Here is a 9,875-nt window from a genome sequence, read left to right on the forward strand (position 1 = left end):
GATCAGATTGGATTTGTGTGTCCAGACATCACCAACCTATCTGCATGGGTTTCTGTGGTAACAACGTAGGCGTCAGTGACTATGTAGCTACTGTCACTCTGGATTTGACGTTAACATTGTGTGTCATGTTGCAAGTGACTCAAAACACACTTTGAAATCTGAACCGAGCAACTAGAACATCCAGACTCAGACACATTTGTAGACGTCCAATTGGAATCACATTCCAATTTACAAAAATCACATTTAATGTGTTTCTTTGCTGTCCAGATTTTCTAAAATCTTGATACAATCTATATTCCAAAAAGTGGATGTGGGTGGTAGTCTCAGGAGGGAATACGTCTTAGTGATTAGTTGCTAAGACAGCAACTTTTCCATCTGAAAGGCCATACATCCAAACACAAGAAAAGTAATCCTTAAGGGAGCTTTTAAGTGAGTAAGTTTTGCAATTTCTACATAGCCATTGTTAGCATTAATAGCTGTCTACTTACCTGTCAAGATGAAGCATTGAGAGTTCAGCATCAAACATATTTACTCGCCAAGAGCTTCATGGAAGGCAACAGCAGTGTTTTGCCTCTAGTTGTATCGACTCTTTTCTTCTACTGAAGTTAGCATGTTAACCAGCTAGCCACAGTCCAGCAGTCATCTTGTCACTTTCAAATAGCAACTTACTGTACTGTCAAGACTGCCTTGAGGTGGTAGTACTGTTCAGGGGGCATATTCCAACCTCTTGCATTGTAAATGCAGTGATATCACCATCACCCACACATTCAACAACAGAGAAAACATATACATAGCTCCAGTCGCAAGGCTCATTACAGGATAGCCAACTTCAGTGGTTTATCTGAAGAATAACAATATACATATTTTGGATGGGGAGGATAGGTGGTTTAAAAGAGGAGTGATAGAGGCTATGTACATTAGAGAAACCATCCCCCAACAGAAGCCCTGTTGCATTGTCATTGTGAGCATGTTAGCACACTGATTGATATATATATATATATTGCAATATATTGCAAGTAAATTATTATGTTAACCTTGTGTCTAGTTGTGTCTAGTTATACTTCACAATTCCTCTTAGGCTCTGAAAACATTACAGGTGACTCATCAATACTGGCACAACAGAGTCATTTGAATAAACACATGCAGACAATCTCCTGTGTTTAACCATCTTAATACTGTAGCTCACAGGACTGCACAACTATCCATCAGATGCAAAACTGAGAGAATCTCTGCGCCGTACAACATAGCATGATCTAATATATCTACAACACTGGGGGCAAAATGTCACAAGTTTTCCCTGGAAGAATAAAGGCTGCAGTATGACGTGTGCTTTCCTGTCAAGTCAGTGACATCACCCGGGCTGGATCAACACCGGCAACAACAGTAATTCTACACCTGAAAAAGCAGCCTTTCAAGCTGGCTGTGAACATGACAGCCTCTTTTTTTTTTCTTTTTTCATGTGGGCTTGCCAGTTCAGTCGACTCACTGGGGAGGAAGTGATAAAGTTGCTGTAAGATGACTACATCAAAAGCCTTTAACCTGCTCTAACGGACCGCACAAGTGATGTACAAAGAGGAACTGGGGTTAAAAAAAAAATGATTAGAGAAACAGGGTCGGTGAGAGATGAGCTTGATGTTTTTTTTATGGTGACTAGTAGGCATGAAAGTAAAGTCTAAAAACCCACAACACAAGGAATATAAAGAGGCTTATATGTAAACCTTTCAAAAGGATGTATAAGAGGGCTGATTCACACCAGTATGCAGGTGACTGTGACATTAGTTAGTCAGAGGACTATAGATGACAAAACCCTTACCCCTGAGGTGAACTGTCAGATCTTTCTTTCAGTTCTTTAACCACCATATTGATTTCCTATAGGAGGAATCTGGGCACTCACTACCTCCATCCTCAAAGTAAAAGAGATCTTAAATGAAAATTTATAGACATAGAAATAAGAGGACAAACAAAAGTTCATTTCAGACTATTGATGACTGTGGTCTAAGGGCAAATTTTGAACATGGTGATGCAAAAATGGTGATGACAGCCTATTAGGATATATTGACCTCAGATTTAACACAATTTAACCAAGGGTGTGTCCAAACTGATCAGTAAGTGAATTATGAAGATGTATCTGACCTCTGGGTGTGTAGACACAGATGTTTGATGAAGATAGTGAAGTCAAGATGAGTAGAAAGTGGAAAAACACCCACAGTCACCTACTGTATTGCACACACAGCCCATAATTCCCAGCTACGCCCGTCATGTGCACGCCAAAGACAATCAATCCCGAGCTGCTGCCATTGAAACTGCTCATTCACAGGGTGAGAAAAGGTCCTGGCTTTGCTTGGCTTGAGGTAAGTAGAAGCATCATAAATTCAATTTTGAAATAACAGAATCCAGGATATCCTGTGGTTAACCACCGAGGCACAGATATCCGATTGTCTAACCAAAAGGAGAACCCACGCCTGTAATCCTGTCGGCTCTGATAGATGGAATATGGATGTTTGAGTGGATTTCATGAAAACAAGAGTGACTCCAGATGCCCTTTGCCGTGAGGAAAATCACTTATTTAGCTTGCTGAGTTGATTTTCGATAGCATTTGCGTGGCAAGTTTAAACTCAAATACTACAGGACGTCTGTAGTTGATTCCTTACTCATTTGTATTTTGTATCACACAACATTGTCACTGCAATATAAATGATGCGTAAGCGGGCGTGTGCATTATGCTTGTGTCATGACCTACACCGAGACCAAATTCAGCCACTGTTGTGATACGAGGTGAAACTTCAGCCCCAGCCCCGACTACACAATGAAGGCATACTTAGAGATGGCTTGTGTTTACTGCCGGGTTGTCAGGGAGTCCTCCACAGTGAGGCAGTAAGGAAGGGGATTATTTGCTTTGGCTGTGGACGCAGGCTCTAATCAGATCACTGTGACATGTGATCGTGTTTGTCCTCCGCGCCACCCAACTCTCTCCATCCCTGCGTAGTTTCTGTTCACCTTTCACCTCCTCACCTCGGGTCTTCCTGTCATTTTCTACGAACAGGTTGCAAGACGTGTGTGAGTGAATGGTTTGCAGTGATTGAAAGCATGAATGACTACCAACCCAGTGACTGCTCAGTTATACAATTTCTATGTATTTGCTGCTCATCAGTCAGAATAAATGGCTGAAAACTTCATGCACACACACACACATACACACACAAAAAAACCTTTAACAAATGTCTCTCTCTCACTAAAATCTTGACAGGCTGGAGGTGTAATATTTTTTTTTCTCATTTGCTCTTCCTCTGTTGTCTCCCCTGCTACCCAGCATGTGAAAAGAAAGAGTACAAGATAAGTAGATCGCTCAGGTTAGGGGGGCTTGTAATGTCTAATTGCCACATCGTCTTTCTTATCTGATCTCACAAGGCTGTTATTGTAATGAAATACCAGTGGAGACAAGCCAAGAAAGGTGAAGATTACACAGCGTGAGCCATTCATGGCACAATCCATCCCTTCATTGCTCTGGGTTTTCCACACTCCCAGTCCAGGAAGTATAGTGGGGCATGTGAGGGCTGGATGTGGGCTGGAGGAGGATGGCAGGAGTGCTGAGGTAACCATTCTGATAAGTGATGCATCTCTGCACCACATTGTGCATTGTGCTTCAACATGACAACCCCATTGTGAGGCAGCACCGTAGAGTTGAGACACAACAAAGGATTATTATTTTCTGAGACAGAAAGGTCAGGTTCCAGCCTGTCGATACCTTTGTGTTAGGAAGGTTTTAGCAAGTGAAGATTTCAACACACAAATGACATTGATTAATAATGAGTACATTATGTCATCAGGTCAGTTTTGCTCGACAAGGCCAAATCAGTGCATGCTGCGGGTGCAGTTATAGTTTTTTAAAGGCAAACTCTGTGAAATCTTCCCTTGCTCAGAATTTTAATGCTGCCTTTTAGTGCCCTGCCATGGTTTCAGTAGGTATTGCAGGCCTTTATTTTTTCATCTGATCATTTACCGACAGCTGGGAACTTCTCTCTGTTATTGTTTTTACTATTAAAGTAACCAGTAACCTCAGTGGCCAATTAAAGATAAATGATAAATGCTGCCACATTTTCAAACTGCAGAAGACAAATCTTCATTGTTATTTCTAAACTACAACTGAACTGAATCTCACAACCACTTTCTTCAAAAGTAAGGGGGTTTAGTACTGACTGAAGTTGTCTAATGTCCAAGTATCCCCAGATACATCGGTCTGGAACAGACGCCTGATGCATTTTTTGTTCCAGTTCAGATTAAATAAGGAATTAGTGGTTGAATTTAATGGTAAGTAACAGCAATGGTTTGAATTATGGTTTGGACTGAATGATGGGTATCACTCATGTCTATTAGGCTGAGGTTTGTCTGCAGACACAACAAAGCTCCATGTAAGACAAGTGACGGAGGCCTCTCACTCTCATTCTGCCAAAGGCCATCCTTTTAATGACATATAAAACAGTGTGCTAAGTAATCAGAGTTGATTTATTGCCTGTTTTATGTGCTGTAGTTGACACTCTGTTGTTTATCCTCAGTGATGACAGTTCACATCATCACATTGTCTCTGGCAGGAAGGCGTCTTTTGTTTGGTCCCTCACTGTTTTAAGGAAGGTCATGATACCAGAGCCACCGGTGCCCCTCTCCTCCAGTGCTGTGGGTGCTCTGCTGATCACCTCCTTCTCAAAGTCCTGGCTCTGGTTGCGGAGTTGTCGGGCACGGGCAGCGGGCACGGTGATGAAGCGGCTGACGACACTGATGTGGTAGCTGCGCAAAGACAACAGTTTTGTGACACAGAGATGAAAGGCCTGGTTTAGCCGCTCGCTGGCTTGCTGCTGGACAAAACTCTTCAGGGATGGTTGCAACGAGATGTCTTGGATGAACTGCTTGTGAGTAGGTGGCATGTAGTCCCTCATGCGGGTTAGAAAGGCACCTGAAAAAAGGCAGTATTAACAGAGTGACTCCTTTTTATTCTTCTCCAGCACTGATGCAGACATTCAAAGGACAGAGAAAAAAAAATCAGCCATTGTACCACTGTTTTCTCCATGTTTGATTCCCAAAAGTTCATCAAAACAGTGCAGCAGGCTGCTCTGTGCAGCACTTCCTCCTGAGTACTCCATCGCTTCTGTCTGGACCCCTTCATAAACCAACCCCTTTGGCATACTGGGGTTGTCTTTCCACCTGTTTATGTTTACATGGACACAAATACAGACACATTTAAAAAACGTGTTCCACTGTACAAAAAAACAACAACAACAATGAAAAAATGTATGTACCCAGACAGGTAGATCCTCATGATGCCATAGAAGATGGAGGGCTTCACGTACACTTAATAAAGAAGAAATACATATTGATCAAAAATACTTGTTAATGGAACAAATATTAATTTTAATTTATTTAAGTTATATGTCTGAGTGACTACCATGCATCAATTTGAGTGCATCTGTCATGTCTTGTATAGACTGGCTGATGTCCTCTAAGGCTCTGGCCACAGCCTCAGTGTCACCACACCTGACACCATTGATCACATTGGGAATGCTCTGCAACACAGGTCCAGTTACAGTAAATTCGTGGATTTAATTGTTTGTTTTACTGTGACTTTTATAGTTTTCAGTCAACACCTTAAATACAGTTAATCCTCAGGTTGCTTTTTCACAGGTACAGGTTTTGTGTGAATCCTCACCCTCAGTGCAGGAACTGCAGCCAGCTCCACCAGCAGAGTGACCATGAAGAAACCTCGGACACTGTCTCCACCTGGGAGGCTGAACAGCAGCTCCAGGTTCCTGTGTGTAAATAAATAAATCAAAAAAAAAAATGTGTATATGTCTGAATATCTTGGTACATTGTGTGTAGAGGAACCAAATGAAATGGAAATGTACTTACTCCATATCAAAAGGTCTGGAACAGGAGATACAAAGATGTACATGAAAAAGAAACAGGGCAGATTTATACCTGACACTTATATGGGATGTAATCAAAAGCACTTGCAGACCATTAGTGGCCTCACCCCTCAGGGTCCTTCTTCCTCCAGTTAGCCAATACCCCATCAGCATGGGTAAAAATTGGGGGAAGTCCTAAACGCTGTGACACCTCCCAGTATGGAACAGCCAGATTACATGGCAGTATCTTAAAGGAAGATTATTAAAAATGGAAAATCAAAAAGCTGATAGCAGTGCAGGAAGGAAGGAGGAAGGGAACAGTAAATATGGCAAAAAGAAAAACTGACAGACACAGGGTTACCTCAGCTGTGTCATTCTCTCCCTCCTGCCAGACATAGCCCATGGTCATCACGCCAAGGGCCAGGTGGGCCAACCGTAACTCACGGTGTTTCTGCAGAAACTTGCTGCTCAACAGCGGCATCTGGACAGAAGGACCAACAACGCTGAACCACATCTCCACAAAAACACAGTGTATTGTATTATTGTTTTTCACATTTTTTGTTGCAGCCTTACGCTAAAATCATTTAAATTCTCCACAATGACAAAGTGAAAACTTTTAGAATTTTTTGTATTTTTTTTAACCAAAAGAAATGTGAACTATCACATTGACATAAGTATTCAGACTCTTTGCCATGACATGTTAAATTTAGCTCAGCTACCTCCCATTTCTCTTTTTCATCTTTGACATATTTCTACACCTTGGCTGGAGTCCACCTGTAGTAAATTCAAATTAATGGACATGATTTGAAAAGGCACACACCTGTCTATATAGTTCTCACAATTGACAGTGCAGATCAGAACAAAAACCAAATCATGAAGTTGAAGGAATTGCCTGCAAAACTCAGTGACAGAATTGTGTCGAGGCACAGATCTGGGGAAGGCTACAAACAAATTTCTGCTGCCTTGAAAGTTCCCAAGAGCACAGCAGTCTCCATAATTCTTACATGGAATAAGTTGGGAATGACAAAGACCCCTTTTATAGCTGGCTGCCCAGCCAAACTGAGCAATGTGGGGAGAAGGGCCTTGGTAAGAGAGGTGGCCAAGAACCTAATGGTCACTCTGGCTGTGCTCCAGATATCCTGTGTGGAGATGGGAGAACCACCCAGAAGGACAACCATCACTGCAACACTCCACCAATTTGGGCTTTATGACAATGTGGTCAGATGAGAGCCTCTCCTCAGTGACAGACACATGAAAGCCCACGTGGAGGAAAGCGAAGAAAGAAAGCAGCTTAAAGACTCTCAGACTGTGTGAAACATGATTCTCTGGAGTGATAAAACAAGATTGAACTGTTTGGTCTTAATTTTAAGTGTCATGTCTGGAAGAAACCAGGAACCACTCATCACCTGCCCAAAACCATCCCAGTGGTGAAGCATGGTGGAGGCAGCATCATACTGTGGGGGTGTTTTCAGTTGCAGGGACAGGGAGATTGGTCAGGGTTGAGGGAAAGCCTTGATGAAAACCAGGTCCAGAGAGCTCAGGACCTCAGGGCTAAAAGTTCACCTTTCAACATTCAGCCAAGAAAATGCAGGAGTAGCGTGGGGACAGCTCTGAGAATGTCCTTGAGTGGTTCAGCCAGAGGCCTGACATGAACCCAACTGAACATCTCTGGAGTGATGAAAATGGCCATCCAATCTGGCAGAACTTGCTTGAGAGGATCTGCAGAGAAGGTGTGCAAATACTGTTGTATCACCCCATGAAGACTCAAGGCTGCAATCGTTGCCAATGTGGCTTCAACTAAATCGCAAGTAAGTAGTAGTAACTGAGTAAAAGGGTCTGTCAGTGCAATATTTAAATTTTTCCTTTTTAATAAATTTGTGAAAATTTCTAAAATTCTGTTTTCACTTTGTCATTATGGAGTATTGACTATAGATTGATGAGGTAAAAAATTAATTTAAACAATTTTAGCATAAGGCTGCAACATAACAAAATGTCTGAATACTTACTGAATGCACTGTAGTGAACTGTTCTTGCAAGTTTATTGTCCCCACTCACCTTGTTAATATGGGAGCGCAACTCATGAGAGTGCACAAGCTCTGGGACTCGCAGGGCAATATCCATCCATGGCTGGTAGTAAGGTGGAAGCTCTTTCTTTGAATGTGCAATGGCAGTATCATGTGTGTCATGAAAAGATGTTCATCATTATGACAAAAGGAAATGAAATACAACAGTTACACAGTTGTAAATGAGCAAATGATGGAAAAATCAGAGATGTTTTTCTATTCTGAATTTTTGGCTTGTGAGCCTAAAATATATTTCATCGATTTCATGTTGTTATGTTGTTACATGTACAGTGACCTTGGATTTGGAGAAAGGCTTAAACAGAATGTGATTTTCCTGTGTGTAGGAATAAAGTTCAATACACAAAACAAACATGAACAATGCCAAATTTCAACTTCTCTCAGTCACTTGATCTCAATCAATACCACCAGCCCTGAGTGCACAGTTTTCTAACTGTTAAACTGCACCATATTTGTTTCTCTACCTATATAAAAATCAGCATCACTGTAATTTTTTCAGTCAAAGTCCTGTTTTCACTATGACCCAGACACTACAGTTTCCTGACAGTACGATTCATTCAGTTCTTTGTAACTGCCTGTGTAAAATGATTTTGTTTAAATCAAGAAGCTTCTCCACCTACCAGTGGTTCAGGGAGGATGAAGCCGAGCTCTTCAGAGACATGGTAGAGGTCTAGAGAGAAAGTAATTTTCGAGTCCGTTTCAGCAGCAGCCATAGAGAAAGTAACAGAAACCCGCAGACAGCAACAATCCTTGGACTATCTGAATGGCTCAAGAGACTCTAACCTGACTGGACTCTGGCACAGAGTTAACTTTTCAGCTGTTGTCATCAATGGTTTTGCTTACACAACATTTATCCCTCACTTCTGCTGATGCACAGTTCCAAGTAAAGTGTGGCAAATCAGTACCTATGCTTGTGAATCATTAAATAAAAGACCTCCACTGTTATAGTTTCTACACTTACAAGCATCTAAACAGAGAAAGGGTTTGCCACACTCTCTTCATCATACTGGCATTTGACCAGCACCTATTGAATTATATTAGTAAGCAGAGCTGTTACTTTTGTCATTAATTCCAAAATCATCTATCAAGTATGTATACATAATTGGGCTATTCTGGCAGAGGAGATACTTTGTGTGGGGTTTATCTGAACTACTGCACTCTTATTTCTCAGTTTTTTTCAACTTATTAAGCAGGTATGAGAAAGGAATATTCAAAAGTTACGTTTATAAAACCAGAATTACAATGATTTACAGACCTTAATCAGTCTTAAATTGTTTTTGAGAAACTCTACAGAAGGAAAAAGCAGCTGCTACACATAAGCAACAGTAGTAGTTTGGTGAAAAGTGTCTCAATGATCAAAAAACATAAATTCTATGAACAAGAGTAAAAGAGAAATTCTCCAATCTCCAATTATATCTAGTCCCATGTCCACATACTGAGACCAAATATTGGGTTTCATTTATGTCTAATTTTTATGTATTTTTTAAAATCACAGATTTATAATATGTTTTACTTGCTAAGTGCTTGTTTCTCTGCTCATGCAAAAATAATCATTAATTGACTTTAAAGTCAATAGAAGACTCTTACTTACAACAAAACTCCTATAAAAACATATACATTGTTATATATATTTTCTTTCATTTATTTTATTTTGAAGGATTAAAGAAATACAGACTGTCAGCCTCACCTGGTGGAGCAGACTGAACATTGCAGGAGTTAAAGATTAAATATGTCACTATCATCCAGTCCTCCAGAACAAAGCATTGTAGATTGGCTGAGGTCATTTAGGAACTTTATCATGCTTGTGGTCCACTCAGAAAAGTGACTCATTAAATAAAGACACAATACGATGTAAATCTGTTCAACATCACAGAATGATCCTTAATGCAATCAGCTCAGC

At 40.9% G+C, this 9,875-nt stretch overlaps 1 protein-coding gene across 1 annotated transcript; it reads right to left on the bottom strand.

Annotated features, from left to right (window-relative positions):
* Positions 1-4,436: 4,436 nt before the first annotated feature.
* On the bottom strand, positions 4,437-8,783 carry ido1 (indoleamine 2,3-dioxygenase 1). Its single transcript, XM_018669773.1, has 10 exons — positions 8,596-8,783; positions 7,950-8,045; positions 6,256-6,375; positions 6,023-6,141; positions 5,899-5,913; positions 5,699-5,798; positions 5,438-5,555; positions 5,292-5,343; positions 5,048-5,196; positions 4,437-4,948 (listed from the first exon to the last, which is right to left on the bottom strand). The coding sequence occupies exons 1-10, from the start codon at positions 8,686-8,688 to the stop codon at positions 4,572-4,574; spliced, it is 1,239 nt and encodes a 412-aa protein (XP_018525289.1). The 5' UTR covers positions 8,689-8,783; the 3' UTR covers positions 4,437-4,571.
* Positions 8,784-9,875: the final 1,092 nt, after the last annotated feature.

This window comes from Lates calcarifer, linkage group LG13 (genome assembly GCF_001640805.2).
Source record: "Lates calcarifer isolate ASB-BC8 linkage group LG13, TLL_Latcal_v3, whole genome shotgun sequence".
Lineage (NCBI taxonomy): Eukaryota > Metazoa > Chordata > Actinopteri > Centropomidae > Lates > Lates calcarifer.